This window comes from Mirounga leonina, unplaced genomic scaffold (assembly GCF_011800145.1).
Source record: "Mirounga leonina isolate KUSES-001 unplaced genomic scaffold, KU_Mleo_1.0 Mir_454, whole genome shotgun sequence".
Taxonomy (NCBI): Eukaryota; Metazoa; Chordata; class Mammalia; order Carnivora; family Phocidae; genus Mirounga; species Mirounga leonina.
This window is the reverse complement of record NW_023270763.1, coordinates 15,580,981-15,600,595: the sequence shown is the minus strand read 5'-3', so window position 1 is coordinate 15,600,595 and position 19,615 is coordinate 15,580,981. Positions and strand designations below refer to the sequence as shown.

The window sequence follows — 19,615 nt, the reverse complement described above, 5'->3', positions numbered from 1 at the left end:
ATGTGATTCAGAAGATTGAAATAGGATGACTAAAGATCTGCTAGTCAAGGGCAAATAAAAGAAAGCAGGAGTAATAATTTTAATAGAAGATAAGGTGGAAGCCAAAAATCTTTAAGTAAGAACTACTGCTTACAGTTATAATTCATAACGAAAAGTTACAAATATCAATTATGTAATAACATTGTATAAATCAATTATGTAATTATGTTGTATAAATATCATACTCATAAAGCAAAAATTACCAGTGATATAGGGAGAAATAAACTTACTTTTGCAGTAAAGGAGGTATTTTTAATGAGTATTTAAATTTACAAAAACATTAATAAGTTTGACCACATGTAAATAAAAATGTTTCCACACGACAAAAACACTCCATTAGGTTAAAAGACAAATCTGTTGATTCAAGGGCATGAGGAGTCCAAAGTGGTCAAGTGACAGTCTTAATTTCCAATTCATTGGAATTATTACTGTTAGAAGCATTTCTCCCTTTAGAACTAAGATAGGCTAGTAGAGCATAAGGCTGTAGGGATAGGTAGCAAAAAATTTACTGGGTTACCATGGATGCTATTCCCATTTCCACCCCATGATTCCTAGACCAGTGAACGCTTGCTATGAGAAAAACAGCACCATATCTTGGACATTCATTCAGAGCATATAAGCCTCCTGGAGAACCTTTCCGCCAGTCCCACTAGGTACTGCCACCCGGCTGGCACTGTAACTGAGTCTGAAAGGCCATTCTACCATTCTGTCAAACCAGCTACTTCAGGATGGTGGGGAACATTGTAAGACCAGTGAATTCCTTGAGAATGGGCCCATTGCCAAGTTTCATTTGCTATAAAGTGAGTCCCTTCACCAGAAGCAGTGCTGTGTGGAATACCATGATGGGGGATAAAGCATTCTGAGAGTCCGTGGATGGTAGTTTGGGCAGAAGCACTGTGTGCAAGGAAGGCACATCCATGTTCAGAGTAAGTGTCAATTCCAATAAAAACTGTTGCCTCTTCAATGACAGAAGTGGTCCAATGTAATCCACCTGCCGTCAGGTAGCTGGCTCATCATCCCGAGGAAGTGTCATATCAGAGACTCAGTGTTGGTCTCTGCTGCTGCCAACTGGACACTTGGCAGTGGCCACAGCCAGGTCAGCCTTGGTGAATGAAAGTCCATGTTGCTGACCCCATCATAACCTCCATCCTGCCACCATGGCCACTTTTAAAATAAACTCATTGGGCAATGACAGTGGTGGCTTGAAGAGGCCAATTGCTATCCACTTATTAAAATCCTCTTCTGCTGAGGTCACCCTTTGGTGAGTGAGCATTTATATGGGACACATATATTCATGTTTTTCACCCATTCAGAGAAGTCAATCTATGTATCTCTTTCCCAGACTTCCTTGTCCCCAGTTTTCTATTCATGTTCCTTCCAAGTCCCTGACCATCCAGCCAAACCATTGGCCACAGCCCATGAATTGGTATATATAACTGCTTGAAGTTCTGCTCACTGAGAGGATCTCCCTTTATCACTGCCTTTCATGGATGTGCACAGCTGCCCACTTTTGGGTGGTGCCTGCATATCCTGCAGGACCATTTGTAAACCAGGACCAAGTTTTCTCTTCCTCTGTCACCTGATCACAGGGAACTTCCTATAAAGCCACAGGTGCAGACTGGGAGAGAGAAGGTAGGATAGCAGGAGTTGGGACCACGAATATTTGGGCCACATCTTCATATAATTACTTGTGCTTCCAGGGCCTAATGGGATATTAGTCTAGTTACAGTTCTAGAAGCAAAGAGGGGTGGTGGGGGTGGGTTCTGAAGAGAATCAGCAGTGTCTTTCAAGGCAACTGCCTTGGGGGAGACCATTACAGTTTCCTAGTACAAAGCAGGGTATATCTCCTCAGACAGGAGCTATAGACTGCTTCTACTGGCAAAGTACAACAGAATTTACAGGCCCAATGTCCCCAGCTTCATCAGGGTATTCTCACACATTCCATTCCAAATATCAGGATCCCATTCCTTCCTCATCAATGCCCTCACTTTTCAATTCGCACTATTATTCGGCTACTAACATGGTGAGATTCTGGGTTTGGTTTTCAGCAATCTCAGCTCTGCATCTATAGGAGTATCTTTCAGGATAGACATAGAAGCTTTCAATCCTTTATACAGTGCTTGGGCCGGGAATCTGAATCCCTAATCTCATCCTTTTTTCTCCCCACTTTGTTCAGTTCCATCAGGAGCAACAGCCAATCTCATTATACTCATTAGTTTGACAACAATGTTTGAAGGTATCATGTACATGGTAATCCAGTTCCTTGCCTCTTATTAAGTGTTTGATTAGGAATATCCAATAGTGATATTTTGCATATTTCTATTTTTATATCATGTCACAGACTTTATCATTACTTCTACTCTCTTTACTACTGGAAACAGAATCATTAGTGTCTTTAAATCTAATCGGACCAGAGAGCCAATTCTAGAAACACCAGAGCCAATTCAGAGAATTCATCCTTAAGATTCTGTTCCTTTAGAACCACTCTTAGTATCAAAATCTGTATTAGTTAGGATTCTCCAAACAGAACCAACAAGATGTGTATACATCTATATATCCACCTATAGTGAGGGCATTATCTACTGTTGAGAGATTGAAAGAAATTTATTTTAAGGAATTGGTTCATGTGATTGTGGAGGCTTGGTAAATCCAAAACCTGCAGCATAGAAAGAGTTGCACTTTGCATCCAAAGGCAGTCTGCTGGCAGAATTCCTTCTTGTTATAGGGAGGTCAGTCTTTATTCTATTAAGGCCTTCAACTTTGAATGAGGCCCACCCATACTATGTAGAATAACCTGCTTTACTCAAAGCCCACCGATTTAAATTGTTAATCTCTTATCCAAAAAACACCTTCACAAAAGTTTCAGCATAATATTTGACCAAATATCTGGGAACCAACGTGGCCCAGACAAGCTGACACATAAAATTAACCATCACAAATGGTTCTGAGAGGAGTTTGTGAATTTATTTAAAAATTTGTTTTTGTTACTTTTTCTATGATTATCATGTATTATCTTTGTAATAAGTAAATATATATTTTTAATAGTTTTTTTTAAAAAAGATTTGCTTTGGGAAGTCTTCCCTAGTAGCATGGCACTCAGAATATACCATTATAGCTGTCCAGTACATCGTATATATTGTGTGTCCTCCTGTATGTTTGTCTAACAGACTAGGAAGGCTCTAAAGGAAAGAGCCTTCTCTTTTCATGTGCATGTTTACCCCAAGCATAGTACTCTGCCACAAAGTACACTCAAAGAATGAACGGCCAATAACAGAAAAATATTACCCCAAATCAATACTATTAGTCCACCTACCCATTCTAAACCTGCCCCACTTCTGGGATTTCTTTGACCTCTTCAGACTCCTAGACTAGAAATGGTAACCATGTAGTACATGTTTCAAAATTCTGTCAATTTTACCTCAAGAATGCCTATAGTCCCTGGCCTTTTGGTATGTGTATGTCCACTGCTTTAATTTGAATATCCCACATATAAAACATGTGTTTTATTAAAAAAGTAATACATGCTTATTTTTGAAAGCATAGGTCAAAAGAACAGATTTTTCAGAACTAGATAATTCTATACTTCATTTAGGAAAAACAAACATGCAAAATAGCCAGAAAATTTCTGAAGAAAGACTGATGAAGAGGATTCAGCTCTACCAAATTTTGAAACATATTGTAAAACTATAGTAAATAAAATATGGTGTTGCTACTTGTATGGACTTAGCTACGAATATAGTCCAAAGTGGGCCCAGATACATAGGAGAACGTAGCATATGCTAATAACTGCATTACATATTAATGGTGCAAAATGTGACTTATTCTGGAAGAAAATAAGTGGATTCTGTGTGAGCTCTTTCCAAACACCAATTACCAATTCAGTCCTCAGACACCAACTTCCTCGATTCTCCAACACCAACTGGGTGTCCAGCAACTCAATTCAATTCTAATTCTACCTGGAATTAGCACAGACCCTGCAGTGAAGGGCTCAGTCCCAGACTGCCTCCACTTCGGACACCAGTTACAAGTTCCAGGCCTACATGCTACCTCCATTTCTGTCTGACTTGGCTGCAAATTTGGGGGTTCCCACAATTCCTTCCTCAGGTTTGAAAATTTTTGAGACTTGACTCAGAACTTGGGAAATCACTTCACTTAGGTTTATGGTTTATTTATAAAGGATACAACTCAGGAAGAAACCAAATGGAAGAAATGCACAAGACCAGGTATTGAGGAAGGAGCAGAGCTTCCAAGCCCTCTAGGTACACCACCCTACCACTGTATCAATGTTTACCCACCCTGGTTATTCAATCATTTTTATAACCTATCTGCTGCCCACCTCCACTCCCCCAGAGGATGGGGGAATGGGACTGAGAGTCCCCACCCTCTAATCACTGTGTTTGGTCTTTCTAGTGACCAGTCCCCATCCTGAGGCTATCTAGGGTTCCCACCTCAACTCACATCATTAGCAAAGACTCAGGTGTATTCTAAAGGGGATGGTTATGGAAAACAATAGATACTCCCATCACTCAGAAATGGTTAAGGAGTTCTGTGCCAGGAACCAGGGACAAAGACCAAATACATATTTTCATAATACAACAGATTCTTATCACATTCCTTACTGAAATAAATTTTAAATGAATCAAGGGTTAAAATGAAAACTAAAACCTTAAAAATACAAATGAAAACATGGGAGAACTTTCAGAATACTTTTTAAGAGCATAAGGCCTGTCTTACACAGTATAGCACAAAATCCAAATGCCCATAAAAGGGGAAAAAAAATACATCTGACTACATGAAAATAATTTTTTTAATTTTTAATTGGAAAAAAGACATAAATACAAAATACTGTACAAACAGTATTGAGACAAGTTAATTGCAACACAGAAAACATAAAAGAGCTCCTACAAATCCACAAGAAACCAAACAGGAAAACAGACAAAAGACATGAATAGACAGTTCACAGAAATAGAACTACAAAGATATATAAGATATATGCTCACCTTCACTCTCAATAAACAAAACTTTTAAGATACCATTTTTCACCTATAAGATTGGCAAACATAGAAACAAAATGTTAAACATGTTGATGTATATTCTTTCGGTTCTTTATTGATATATATACATATGTGTACGTATATATACATATATATACATATACACACACACATATACACATACACTTGGGGGACTTAATAAAAATAAGACACTGGACATACTTTGTATATTTTATATTTTCATGTATATACTTCTGCATCTCCCTTCTGTGGATACATAAATTTGGGGAGGTTTGCAAAAATAAAAATATTCTGAATTTTAATATATTAATATTTTGATGCATACCCTTATTTTGGTATAGATACATGGGGAGTGGTTACAAAAATGAGAACATATAATTTATACCACTTAAAACGTTTTTCCCTCTTATCAAGAACACCTCTTTATGTCATTAAATATGCCTTCATCACCTTCTGCGTGGACTTTTCAACATTCTTCTTTCTGAATGCCCTATCCTTCGTTTTCTCCCTTAGTTCATCCTCCATTCCACCTCCAGAGTAATCTTCATCACTAGTTTGTTGGGTTCCCACTGCTGGCCCAGATGTCTTAACCAGGACATGACAGTCAGGAAATGCTACTTCTCCAGATTTGTCTCTTGCAACCTTCTTCCCTCCATCCTAAGTATCCACCTTTCAATGGGCATGCCAGGTCCTTTCACTGTTACTGTCTGGAATCACTCTCCTAAGCCCTTTTCTTCCAAAAAGGATCTATCTATCTTTCAAAATCCCATTAGCCTCATCTCTAAGAAACCTTCCTTGGTGCTCAAAGCTAATACCTTTGTGCTCATTGTACTTCATTTATCTCTTAACTATTACATCCTACACTTTATGGTCATTTACCTGTTTACAAGTTTATCTCCATAACTAGGCCATGCACTTTCTTGAGGATTAGGGATTTTATTTATTTCTATACCCACTGGATGGGAATGGGGATAAGAATGAGGAGAGGAGAGAAGTGGTCCCTGAAGAGTGGTTCAGGCTGAAGAAAGGCAGGTAGAATGTTCCAAGCACTGAAAAATTCAGAATGACCAGAGCATGGAGTGAGAGAGAGAGAAAAGGGTTTTAACCCAGAGAGGTAGGCACAAGATGTAGTTGATTCTGGAAGCAAATTAAGGCATTTATATTTCAGTCTAAGGTCTTGAGGATAACAGGGATTATAAGCAGAGCTGTGGCTTGTAGATCTACTTTTGATAGGTTGTTCCAGTAGTAACATGGGGAATAAGGCAGAACAATTACTTAGGGCACTATAGTAGTTGTACAAGTAAGAAATCATCATGGCCTAAACCTGAGTGGTGTAAGTAGAGATGGATATATCTAGAAAGTGAAAGTGTTCAGGGAGTAAGTGGATGTGGGGGGCTGGGGCAAAGGGAGAAGTCAAGGGTGAAACCTAGGTTTTTGGCCCTCTCCTCATACAACACAGCATGACCCTGTTGGTCATTTAACCTTTCTCTGTGTTGATTTAATCATCTATGAAACCGGTTTGATTATACCTGACCTATTAAATTTCAAAGGATTCATATTAGGATCAAATGAAACACTACATGTGAAGGTGCTGTAAGAATTATATAGCTAAAAAAAAAGAATTATATGCCTTAATTACACCATATGAACGCAAAAGTGGCAATTACTTCACACCTTCCATGTCAGGCACAATACAAAGCATGTTACACATGCAATCTCATTTAATTTTCTCTAAGATGTCACTTACCCCTACTTTATATATTAGGAAATAGTCAAAAAAGTTAAATAAGTTATCCAAGTTCACCTAGTGGTAAACATTGCAAATCTAGAATTCAAACTCAAATTGTTTGATTCTAGGATTCTTTCTAATATACCACCTTGCCTCATTAGGGTTCATTCCTCAAAATTTTATTCTGTATTGAAATCCCTCCTGAATCAAATGGCTAAACATCTGCTACCACCTCATTTTTTTCAATCATGGATTGAAATGGATCTGCTCCCACAACATGATCTTTTGTGTGAAATTCTCCAAAGACATTCTGAAGTTTTCCCACTCTATACATACATTACCATATAGACAACACACCCTTGCTACACTCTTTTGCATCATATAATGAAAACAATTAATTTGCTTGAAAGTGTGGTAACGGAGACCAGTAGAACGATATATGCAAACAGACTGCCTCTACAGGGATCATGTGGCTCTTTCTGTTTTGCTGAGACTTTGGTGTGATGTTAGTAGAGATGCCTAATTAAAATTCCATTCATTGTGGATTTCTTGCATTAATTTTGATTTTTTAAAAAATACTGCATTAAAATATTATTGATCTCAATTACTGAGTTTTATGGTGCCCCCTTTAAATTGTGTACCTCAGGAGATCCGCTCCCCCTTTCTCCACCTGCAAGCACATGCCTGAAAGTTCCACAATCTTCATCTCTGCTCATGTCTCCCCTTACATCTGTAACAGTAAATAAATATGCATACTTACCAAATAAGGTAAGCACAAGTCTCCTGTGTACTGCTATTACTCAAACTTATATATGTGCTTTTGATTCTCAACTATACAATGCCACTTAAAAGCATTATATACCAGGGTATTCACTGCAACTTCAATAGCAAAAGATTGGGAACAACCTAAATATCAACCAGTGAATGACTAGTTAATTTTGTCACTCTTACAAAGAATATCATGCAGCTGTTAATAAGAATGAGGAATCCCTATTCATATTGATATGGTACAATCGCCAAGATACTTTAAGTATAATACACCCAACAGTGTGTATCATAAATCGACATTTTGTGTGGGGAAAATGCTTATATCCCTATACATATTTATAAATTCAGAAAGCATCTGGGAAATTCAGAGCATCTAAGGGTAATTATGCTTGTCTGAAGGAAGTTGAACTAGAGGGACAAGGACGTACTTTTCACCATATGCCCTTTGGCACCTTTGAATTCTAACAATTTTTGTTATTATAAAAACGAAATACTAGACGTTATCTTGTATATCTAATGGGGGGGTGAATACGGGATACTAGAAAATAACTGCAGACATCTTTCGGAATTTTGCCTTAAAAAGGAGACTACTACTCAATCATCTGAGATTTAAAACCTGCTGAGGGACGCCTGGGTGGCTCAGTCAGTTAAGCATCTGCTTTCGGCTCAGGTCATGATCCCAGGGTCCCTCATGGGGCTCCCTGCTCAGCAGGGAGCCCGCTACTCCCTCTGCCTGTGCTCTCTCTCTGACAAGTAAATAAATAAAGTTGTTAAAAATAAATAAATAAATAAATAAAACCTGCCTTGAGAGCAGTGTGTCCTGAGCGGGAAGGGTGGGCTGACCAGCTTCTCCTCAGCCGCCAACACACCGATCCTGCAGCTTGCTAAAAAGGCATCGAGCACTTTCTACCTTGCATTCGTCTCCCCTAAACTTAAAACACCTACAATACTGGGCGAGCAGCCCTTATCAGATTCACTTCTGTATCCCCGCAGCACCGAGAACCCCTCTAAGCACACAGTAGATAGTCAAGAAAACGCTGGTGACAGGGAAGAAAGAAGCGAGGGGAGGAAGCAGGGCAACCCGCGCGCGGGGGGAAGAGGAAGCCCACCCTACACCTGCGGCCAGAGACCTCCAGGAGAGAGCGGCCCGCTCTGCAGTCACGCCCGGACGCGCGCGGCCCACAGGCCCCGCCTCCGTCCTCAGGTCCCCGGTCTGCAAAGCTGGGGCCCGGCGGGCGGCGACACCGCGCCACCGCGAGCCCTTACTGCCCCGGAACAGGGCGCTCCTGTGCGCAATGGCGCCGGGGCTGGCCGCGAGGGGCGGGACCGTAGGCGCCGCGACCCAATGAGCGGCGCGGGCCGACCTGCGGCCCAATGGTAGCGGCGCACGGGCACGCTGGGGGCGGGCCGGACGCGCCCGACTTTTCCAGAAGACCCGCGCCGCGAACGCCTCCTGGCCACGCTGAGCGGGCTCTGGGCCCTCCGCACGCCGGCTCTCCTCCTCTTCCTGTGCTGGTTAGCTATGGCGGCCGTGAAGACCCTGAACCCCAAGGCCGAGGTGGCTCGAGCCCAGGCGGCGCTGGCGGTGAACATCAGCGCGGCCCGGGGCCTGCAGGACGTGCTGAGGACCAACTTGGGGCCTAAGGGCACCATGAAGATGTAAGGCGGGGCTGGCGGGGCTGGTACCTAGCGCCATCACGGGCCTGGCGCCCCCGGGCCTCTGCGCTCGTCGCTGCGGCCCTACTTACCCGCAGACTCCCGGGTCGCTCCTGTTCCCTGCCCCGGCCGTTTCCTCTTGTAATCGATGCCACCTCTGCTGAGAACAAAGCTGCCCGCGTGCGCGGCTCGCCCCTGCGCCCTGGGACCCTAACTGAGAGTTGGGCCGGCTGTTTCTCCGAAGGGAGGGGGTGGGCACTGCACCATTCCTGTTACCGGGTGGGGAGAACCAGCCGCGTGGCCCCAGGTCCTTAGGATCTGGGTAAAGCCCGATAGTAATGGGACTCTTAGTTAGGTCTCCGTTGAAAAAGTCACACTGTGATTCATTTGTGCCCGTTGAACAGGCTTGTTTCTGGTGCTGGAGACATCAAGCTTACTAAAGATGGCAATGTCCTGCTTCATGAAATGGTGAGAGGCTGCTATATTAGGTCGAAAATGTCTTGGTTTTCCGTAATGCATGTGATTCGCAGTGAGATTTTTAATGTTCATATTCAAGATAGGAGAAATGAGTCAGCTCTCAGCAGGTCTTTCAGACAATGGAGGAAGTAGAAAAGGAATGCAGTCAGTAATAGTACTGACAGTACGATGCCGGGAGGAGCCCTGGAATCTGATTACTTATTTTTGAATCCTTATTCTTGCCATGTAAGTCCTTGGTTAAAGGATTGTAGTTATTAAAATTAACTCTGTTAAAATCTGAAAAACTAAGCGATTGACATAGGAAAGTGCAAAATGGTTATACTTTTTCTCTTTTTAAAACGTGGATTTCTGTCAACATCTCTCTCCACCTCCCACTGACAAAGAGTGTGAGACTATTGAGAGGAGCAATTGTTTTACTCATCCCTAAGTTTCCAAAATCTAGCACTTAAAATCCAAGAAAAGGAAATGATTTGCCTGTGTTTTGAGTTCAGAATAAAATTTAGGGTTTTTTGTTTTTGTTTTTGGAGCCCAAGCCTGGGCTTGAACTCAGGACCCTGAAGTAAGAGCCAGAAGCTTAACCAACTGAGCCACCCAGGCGTCCCTCTGACCTAGATTCTTAAAACTGTCAGTGTCCCCAAAAACAAAAGGCTGGGAAACCGTTCTAGATTACAGGAGAATAAGGAGACTTAAAAACCAAAAGCAGTTCAGGAGCGTTGTTTGCGTCCTTTGTAATTAAGAATCTATGGGTGATACTGGAGACATAATGAATATCCTGTTTTTACAGAACTTTTTAGCAATTTAGCATTCACTGATGATCTTTGTTAAAAGGTCTTTTTAATTTTTTGTTCAATCCAAGTAACACTGGAGGCTAGTGAGGTTTAATTTTAGAAGGAACCTGGTTTATTCTCACAAGAGTCCTAAAGAAGCTTGCATGGATTTGAAATTATTTCTTACTGTTAACTCTGTCATCTTCAGTAAAACTTAACTGGGCCTCAGATTTCCTCATCAGTAGAGTGGAGATAATCTTCTCAAATCTAAATGTGAAAATGTTTGGGTTACCATAAATGGATGTACAAAATAGTTAATGGTGAGTTTTAAATCAGTATGGCATGTAGCTGAACACTTGGGCAATTTATGCAAATAGATGCACTTAAGGAGACCCTTCACACATTTTAAGGTATACTTAGACTATTTCAACTTAAGTAATTTTCTTCTTTTTCTACTTTCAGCAAATTCAACACCCAACAGCCTCCTTAATAGCCAAAGTAGCAACAGCCCAAGATGACATAACTGGTGATGGTACCACTTCCAATGTTCTAATCATTGGAGAGCTACTGAAACAGGCGGATCTCTACATTTCTGAAGTATACATGATTCTTGTGTTTCCATGGTAGTTTATATATATAGGAAATTTATTTATATAAATTGAGGTGTTAATAGTAGCAAGGCCATATGGTAGAATGTAAAGAGCAGGGGGCTTAACTCGGGGAACCAGAGCCTATATCCTGGTCTTAATACAAGTTTATTGTGATCCTGGACAGATTAAGGAACCTTCCTTGGCCTGCAGGGTTTTTTTGTTTTGTTTTGTTTTTTAAAGATCTTATTTATTTATTTGAGAGAGAGAGAATGAGAGACAGAGAGCATGAGAGGGAGGAGGGTCAGAGGGAGAAGCAGACTCCCTGCCGAGCAGGGAGCCCGATGCGGGACTCGATCCTGGGACTCCAGGATCATGACCTGATCCGAAGGCAGTCGCTTAACCAACTGAGCCACCCAGGCGCCCGGCCTGCAGGGTTTTTTTAATCAAGTTGCATCACATATTACTTACATATGTCTGTCTATAACAGATTGATAGTTGAGATCTAGAAACAGGATATTCAGGACTAGGCATATTTATAAGGAAAGCCAACTAAAACGTAAATTTAAAGAAGAATTACACTACATTTTTAGCCCTGAGTTAGTTTGAAGGTTAAAGCAAACCTTAGTAGTAATCCAGTGCCAAGAAATTCTTGGAAGAGAGAAAAAGCGGACCCTTCATCTCCCTATTTGTTTTTGTTAGTAAATGATGTGAATTGGAAAGATAAATGGTCCTACTGAGTACAGTTTTAGGTTTGGGGCATTATTCCTGTGGTCTGCACAGTGAACACCCAAGTGTGCTTTATAGTTCCCTTGGCTTTGATTCTGTGCTAGAGTAATGTCTGTTCTTTTCCTCTGCATTGAAAGGACTATTTATCCTTTTAAATGTATTCAAAAAATCAGCACATTATACTAAAGCATATGAATGATCCAGAATATTGCTTTAAAAATTTACTTTTTCATCTAATTGAAGAACTCCAGTTAGTGGTGGTTATGTAATTGTATGTTTACAGGGTCTTCATCCCAGAATAATAACAGAAGGATTTGAAGCTGCAAAGGAAAAGGCACTTCAGTTTTTGGAACAAGTCAAAGTAAGCAAAGAAATGGACAGGGAAACACTTATAGATGTGGCCAGAACATCTCTACGCACTAAAGTGCATGCTGAACTTGCTGATGTCTTAACAGAGGTATGTTAAATGTGGTATATGTCCGGTATGTACACCTATATACTGAAACCCATGGCATACTTTCTGGTTGGAATTACAAGGTGCTATCTAAAACTTTCACAGTATCCTACCATGTGAGATAAGTAGTTTCTTTTTTTGTGGCAATGAGCGGCTGATGTATGTGAAATGAGAACATCAAATAATAGTATACCTGACCATACTATAAAGATATATTGGAGTTTTCATTAAAGGTTTATAAAATTGAGATTTTTATTGTGAAAAAACTTCCTGTTATCAATATTTTTAATAGAATAGTAGGGATGTCAATGATTCTTTACATAATTATGAATTGAGATGTCAGAAATGTAAAATGACTGCAATCCTTTACGAGTAATGTATTCTGTTACCTCATAGAAGAAGGCGAAGATTGATTCAGGTTTTAAAGAAATGTATATTTCTCTGAAGAACAAGCCACATAAGTGTCTGGACTGCAAATCAAATTCATCTAATGGTTCTGCTCTTATTGTAGGCTGTAGTGGACTCCATTTTGGCCATTAAAAAACAAGATGAACCTATTGACCTCTTCATGGTTGAGATCATGGAGATGAAACATAAATCTGAAACTGATACAAGGTAGGTGGTAGAATGCTATGAAATACTTACAATGTATGTTTACAAATTTTCAGGCACTTTATATAATACATATTATTTGGCTGATGTCTTTTTCTTTTAATTTATGTGTATTGCCTAGATGAATATTTAGTTTGCTCAGTAGTGTTTCCTCCTGAAATGAGGTTATTGTTACATGTTTATAGTCAGTATGATTCTGAAAAGCGAGCTATGTCAATGATTTATTAAACTGTAGGTTACAAAGCATAGTAGGAGACTGTTGGGGAATTTAGAATATATATTACATTTCAAAGACCTAGTTAAAAAATAATTTTTAAAGGAGGTGATGACATTTGAGAGCCTACCAGTTGCAACTGTTTCTCTGCAGAATTTTCTTTACAAGATAAGCATTGTTACTTTTGTTTGAATGGCTTGTTTTTGCGCTGTGTTCTGGATATTGTTTTTTCATAATTGAACCTGCCTAGGTTTCACCCAAAAGTCTTTTTCAAAAACTCAAGAAATAAAGTTGTGTGAAAATTATCAATACAGTCTCAATTCAGTATTTGAATTTCATTAGTGTATGTTATTATCTGGAAATCAATAACAACATGACTTATTATGTGTTTCAACAGTTTAATCAGAGGTCTTGTTTTGGACCATGGGGCACGGCATCCAGATATGAAAAAAAGAGTAGAAGATGCATACATCCTCACATGCAATGTGTCATTAGAATATGAGAAAACGTGAGTTTATAGCCCGTTACAAATGGAAAAGAGAGGTGGAGGAGCTTGGTATTTTGGGCACATCCCTTACGAGACTTAAGTTTCCCCACTGTGAGGGCAGTAATGCCTCAGTTGGGTTCGGGTGAATTATAGGAAATAACCTCTGAAAATACACCAGGGGCAGGATTGGAGCTCAGTGGCTGTTTGTTAAATCTCAAGACCTGTTTCTGAGGCTACTGGTTTATCTTCTCAAAAAATAAACATTCTCCCCCACTCCCCTTTTGTAACTTTTTTTTTAAATAGAGAAGTGAATTCTGGCTTTTTTTACAAGAGTGCAGAAGAGAGAGAGAAACTTGTAAAAGCTGAAAGAAAATTCATTGAAGATAGAGTTAAAAAGATAATAGAACTGAAAAAGAAAGTCTGTGGTGATTCAGATAAAGGATTCGTTGTTATTAATCAAAAGGTGAGAATGAAATGAGTCTATATTGTCCATTATTATTTTTAAGGTGACTTCTGTTGTAACTAACTTTTGTTCTTGTTATAGGGAATTGACCCCTTTTCCTTAGATGCTCTTGCAAAAGAAGGTATAGTAGCTCTCCGTAGAGCTAAAAGGAGAAATATGGAAAGGTATGGATAGCATATTACTTTAGTGATGTAGATTTTACTTATTTTGCAAGTTAAGTGGGATTACTTCTTTTCCCCCCGTTCTTATTGTGTTTTTCCTTTTTTGTTGTGATTAAAATATACATAATATAAAATTTATCATTTTACTCATTTTTTTCAAATGTACAATCTAGTGGCATTAAGTTACATGCACATTATTGTGCAACCGTCATCATCATTCATCTCCAGACTTCTTCATCTTCCCAAACTGAAATTCGCCTCATTAAACAGTAACTTTGTTTCTTTCCCCTGCCCCTGGTAAATACTATTATTCTATTTTGTCTCTATGAATTTGGTACCTCATATAAAGGAATCGTGCAATATTTGTCCTGTTATGCTGGCTTATTTCACTTAGCATGATGTTTTTAGAGTTCATCCATGTTGTCACATATTAGAATGAATGTCATTTCTTGTTAAGGATGAATAATATTCCATTGTATGGATGTGTATCACCTTTTGTTTATCCATTTATCAGTGGACATTTAAGTCTCTCCCTTTTGGCTGTTGTGAATAATGCTGCTGTGAACATTGGTGTATGCTTTAGTTTTAAACCATGACATGTATATGTATGTTACCAACCATGTCAAAAGAGCATCAGGGGGTTTCAGAGAACTACTTTTTCCCCAGATCTCACCACGATAAAGAGCTCTTGTTCATCTTTAGATTTCTTTCTTTTTTTTTTTTTTTTTATTCATGAGAGAGAGAGCGAGAGAGAAAGGCAGAGGGAGAAGCAGGCTCCCAAAGAGCAGGGAGCCCGATGAGGGACTCGATCCCAGGACCCTGAGATCATGACCTGAGCCGAAGGCAGACGCTTAACCATCTGAGCAACCCAGGCGCCCCATCTTTAGATTTCTTATCAGAGGAGTATTTGCTGACTTTGAAAGAGTGGATTAGGGTGCCTGGGTGGCTCAGTCATTAGGCGTCTGCCTTCGGCTCAGGTCATGATCCCAGGGTCCTGGAACCGAGCCCCATATGGGGCTCCCTGCTCGGTGGGAAGCCTGCTTTTCCCCCTCCCACTCGCCCTGCTGGTGTTCCCTCTCTTGCTGTGTCTCTCTCTGTCAAATAAATAAATAAAATCTTGTAAAAAAAAAAAAAAAAAAAGCGTGGGTTAAATGTCGAGTTAGGAAAAAAGACTGGTTTTTAGCTGGTTGGTGGTGAATGGGAAGGTTCAAGGTTATTTAAAAAATAACTTTAGGATTTTAGTATGTAATTCTGAAAGGTTGCTTCATAAAAATTATTAAAGATCTCTTTGAACATACATAACAAAGCTGCTTATACATCTCCCAAAACACACTTCAATATTTCAGGCTGACTCTTGCTTGTGGTGGAGTAGCCCTAAATTCCTTTGATGACCTAAATCCTGATTGTTTGGGATATGCAGGACTTGTCTATGAATATACATTGGTAAGTGTATTTTCTTTCCGAAGATAATAATTTTTGGTTCATGAATTCTTCGGTAGTAAAAATTCATTCAAACTTAGGATCAGATTTTTGCTTTGTTTACATACATTTTGAAGGTTATGTGTAGTAATGATAAGCTATTGATGGGAAAAATCACTTTTATACGCATTTTTTTTTTAAGTAATTTGCTTTAATGTGATTGGTGTGTTGTTCCCTTATTAATATACTACTTATTCTTCCGTAAGCCCTCTACTCTTTTCATTCTTTGTACAACCATATCCTGTTTTTGAAAATATTTTCCCTTCTTCATTCACATAGGGAGAAGAGAAATTCACTTTTATTGAGAAATGTAACAATCCTCGCTCTGTCACATTATTGATCAAAGGACCAAATAAGCACACACTCACTCAAATCAAAGATGCAATAAGAGATGGCTTGAGGGCTGTTAAAAATGCTATTGATGATGGTAAGATCTTTACTGTATTTATATTCTTTGGCTAGTGTGAAAGGCATGGCTGAATACTGTGTTCTTTTTATCAGTAGTTTACACAGCCAGACACCATGCAAAAGTAAAGTCTTCCCTTTAAAATGCCTGTGATGGTGTGCTAAGCTTTTTCATAGCATACCATTTTTAAAAGTGGATACAAGTAAATGAACTAATACTAAGAGCTTGCAAGTACTAGTTGAATTGAACCATTTTGCTATTTGATGTGTTGCTTATAATGCTTTCAAGTGCAGTATTAACATTGTGGTGGCTATACTACATTCTCGGGAAATTAATGTTTTTTATGTTATGTTTTATGTCTTTCCTTAAAATGATTCTACAGTTTTGTTAGTTCAGCACTTCTCTCCTCTCCCCGCCTCCCCCAGGCTGTGTGGTTCCGGGTGCAGGTGCAGTGGAAGTGGCAATGGCAGAAGCCTTGATTAAGTACAAGCCCAGTGTAAAGGGCAGGGCCCAACTGGGAGTTCAAGCGTTTGCTGATGCATTACTCATTATTCCCAAGGTATGACTGCTTTAACAGTCCGTGTTCTTAACTACATCAAAATGAGTTAGCTGATGAAAGTATTTGATAATGTGGGGTCTTTTTCATAATGTAGATTTTGAGTAAACAGGTTTTATCAGCTTTCTCCTGAACGTAGCTAGAGCAGGTATCTCTCATCATCCAAATGTATTTGGTTCCTCTGGAAGGGAATTGAGTATCTGAAGTTTCAGGTGCAGGAGATAAACTGTTTTTAGAGGGTTTGCAGTGTAGGGGTTATACTAGAGTACAAGCTTGCTTTTTGTTTTTATTCTATTGTGTGCTCATTTGGGGGTATTGCTTATGATCGGTGTGTTGCTGGGCTTGAAATGGATCAATGAGTTAGTAACAGATGCCTATTCTCTGAACATAAATACTGGTCTGTCTTCATTAAGGGTTTGGGTTTTTTTTTTAAGATTTTATTTATCTATTTGAAAGAGAGAGCATAAGCAGGGGGAGCTGCAACCAGAGGGAGAGGGAGAAGCAGGCTCCCCACTGAGCAGGGAGCCCAGTGCGGGCTCGACCCCAGGACCATGGGATCATGACCTGAGCTGAAGGCAGATGCTTAACTGACTTAGCCACCCAGGCGCCCCTTTGTTCGTTTTTCTTAATTGGAATTATGGTTTATTTATTGTAGATTGACTATCACTTCTTGGGTTCTGTCCTTAAAGGATTAAATTTGTTTGCTTTAGGTACTTGCTCAGAACTCTGGTTTTGACCTTCAGGAAACACTAGTTAAAGTTAAAGCAGAACATTCAGAATCAGGTCAACTTGTGGGTGTGGACTTAAACACAGGTAAGACAATGCAACTATTAGTAGGGGGAGAACTAGATTCAGGTGAGATGAAGCCAGGAAGAATAAAAAATGCAGACAAATGAATCTTGGAGAGATGCTTTGCAGTTTGACACCAGTGTTATTAGGGAACCCTGAGTTCTAAAAAATGATATAAAAATGGAATGACTAGATACAGTAATTAGTGGAATAGAGTAGACATTTGTATAATTTCAAAGAGTATGGATTTTTGATATTGCTGAGTAGTGGTAGGTGGTTAAGGTTAATATGGAAGGATTTCATGTTGGGCTGGCTTTACTCAATCTTTTATTAGGGACTTTAATAAGAAAATACATTAGATGATCATATTCATGGGTGAGAAAAGGCTGAGGATAGCAAATGCTGGAAGATGGGACCAAGTCGTAGTGAAATGATTTAAAGCCCTCATCTTAAATGCAATAACACAAAATCGACAAATACAGTAAGTGGAAGAAAGAGAACTGAGAGAGACACCCATGCGGTATGTGTAAGACCTATTGTCAATAACATCATTTACATTCAAGTTAATAGAAAAGGTTTCTGGGATGAGGGAAATGATAAGCCCATTTTGGCCAGATTATATAGTTCGAGTGCTTTACTTTAAGATGGACAAACGAGAATGTGTCCTGAAAAATAGAGATGTTCAAACATTTGGTAACCAAATACAGCATTACTATTACTAGAAGTCTTCTGAGTAGAGATCAGCCACTTAATCAAAGATACTGTATACAGGAGTCATGGTTTGGAGCAAAATTGGGAGGAACTTTGGATAATGAGAATAATCAGTGATGAGCAAATCACAAAATACTCTGTTGTCTTAGCATTCTGATCTTATAACCTGCTATGTGTGATTTTAAGAATACTGGGTTACTTTGCAGGTGAGCCAATGGTAGCAGCCGAAGTAGGCGTATGGGATAACTATTGTGTAAAGAAACAGCTTCTTCACTCCTGGTAAGTTTGAGAAAGCCAAAACTAAAATAACCTTTAGGGAATCATCATACTCTTAATTTGGTGTGTTCTGTTTAATTACTTGGGTTTGGTTTTGGTTTTTTGGTTTTGCAAAAATTGTGATCAACTGAAAGCATAGAAATAAAACTAGCCTTCCATGTTTTGGAGGGGAAAGGAGAAACTTAATTGGATATAATTTGCAGTTTGTTTGGAAATTGAGTTGAATTAGGGTTCATATCTCAAACCTGAGCCATCTGATTTTCCACTCCTTTCAGCACTGTGATTGCCACCAACATACTCCTGGTTGATGAGATCATGAGAGCTGGAATGTCTTCTCTAAAAGGTTGAATTTGAAGCTTCCCTTGTGTCATCCGAATCATGAAGACGCCACAGAGTGATCCTAAGAATATAGCGACAGAATTTTTGTCCAAGCCTCAAATAATTTTCAAAAGCATTTTCTTTTCCCATATGAAAAAAGAGAACACTGACATTTAAATTCTGAAGTTCTGAAATTACAGTATTTTTTTAAATTGCACTGCAATGTACACACATTAAGCAGGCTGTTTTTACCCAATGAAAAGGATGTTTTGCTTTAGCTTCAGTGATATGAAAGTACCATGTGAGATAAGTATATGTTATCTACCTTGTTATTAAATGTTCCTTGAAAAACAAATTATAATGGTTTAATAATTCTTCTAATGGATGTATTTTAATTTATCCAATAGGTCCCTATACTGTTACACTTGTAAGTTTTTATGATAATATAAATACTTAAAGTAACTTAAAATTTTGAAAGCATCCCTGTTTTAGTATAAATTCCTATGAGTAAAACTATTGGATCATTGGGACTTTCAATGCTTTCAAAGTAGCTGTGCTAAAATGCTCCCCAGAAGGGCACCTGGGTGGCTCAGTCGTTAAGCGTCTGCCTTCGGCTCAGGTCATGATCCCAGGGTGCTGGGATCGAGCCCCACATCGGGCTCCCTGCTCAGCGGGAGGCCTGCTTCTCCCTCTCCCACTCCCCCTGCTTGTGTTCCCTCTTTCACTGTGTCTCTGTCAAATAAATAAATAAAAATCTTTAAAAAAAAAAAAATGCTTCCTAAAGTTTTAGTGAACAGCAAGATGGGTGAGGTAGAGGCAAGGGAGTTGATAAACTCAAAGTATGAAGTGGAGAAAATAGAAAAGGCAGAGGTGGAAGACCTTTCAAGCATGGGGGCTTAGGGATAAGAGATTTTCAGTGGAC

General features: G+C 39.4%; 1 protein-coding gene and 2 non-coding genes across 3 annotated transcripts; all 3 read left to right on the top strand.

Moving 5' to 3' along the window:
- The first annotated feature begins 8,940 nt into the window (after nucleotides 1-8,940).
- On the top strand, nucleotides 8,941-19,067 carry CCT6A (chaperonin containing TCP1 subunit 6A). Its single transcript, XM_034988749.1, has 14 exons — nucleotides 8,941-9,210; nucleotides 9,612-9,675; nucleotides 10,914-11,048; nucleotides 12,051-12,224; nucleotides 12,733-12,836; nucleotides 13,445-13,555; nucleotides 13,838-13,997; nucleotides 14,079-14,161; nucleotides 15,505-15,601; nucleotides 15,917-16,064; nucleotides 16,469-16,602; nucleotides 17,310-17,412; nucleotides 18,306-18,378; nucleotides 18,651-19,067. Exons 1-14 carry the CDS (start codon nucleotides 9,074-9,076, stop codon nucleotides 18,721-18,723), a joined length of 1,596 nt encoding a protein of 531 aa, XP_034844640.1. The 5' UTR covers nucleotides 8,941-9,073; the 3' UTR covers nucleotides 18,724-19,067.
- LOC117999696 lies at nucleotides 11,814-11,947 on the top strand. Its single transcript, XR_004676310.1, has one exon. It is a non-coding gene; the product is annotated as a small nucleolar RNA SNORA22 (small nucleolar RNA).
- On the top strand, nucleotides 16,108-16,247 carry LOC117999695. The gene has a single exon (XR_004676309.1). It is a non-coding gene; the product is annotated as a small nucleolar RNA SNORA15 (small nucleolar RNA).
- Nucleotides 19,068-19,615: the final 548 nt, after the last annotated feature.

What these genes read in the sequence shown, in the direction of transcription:
- CCT6A (XM_034988749.1), top strand. Translation starts at nt 9,074, where the DNA reads ATGGCGGCCGTGAAGACCCTGAACCCCAAGGCCGAGGTGGCTCGAGCC. An exon ending in TCATTAGAATATGAGAAAAC is followed by an intron (nt 13,556 to 13,837) that starts GTGAGTTTATAG and finishes TTTTTTAAATAG; the next exon opens with AGAAGTGAATTCTGGCTTTT. An exon ending in AAACAGCTTCTTCACTCCTG is followed by an intron (nt 18,379 to 18,650) that starts GTAAGTTTGAGA and finishes CACTCCTTTCAG; the next exon opens with CACTGTGATTGCCACCAACA.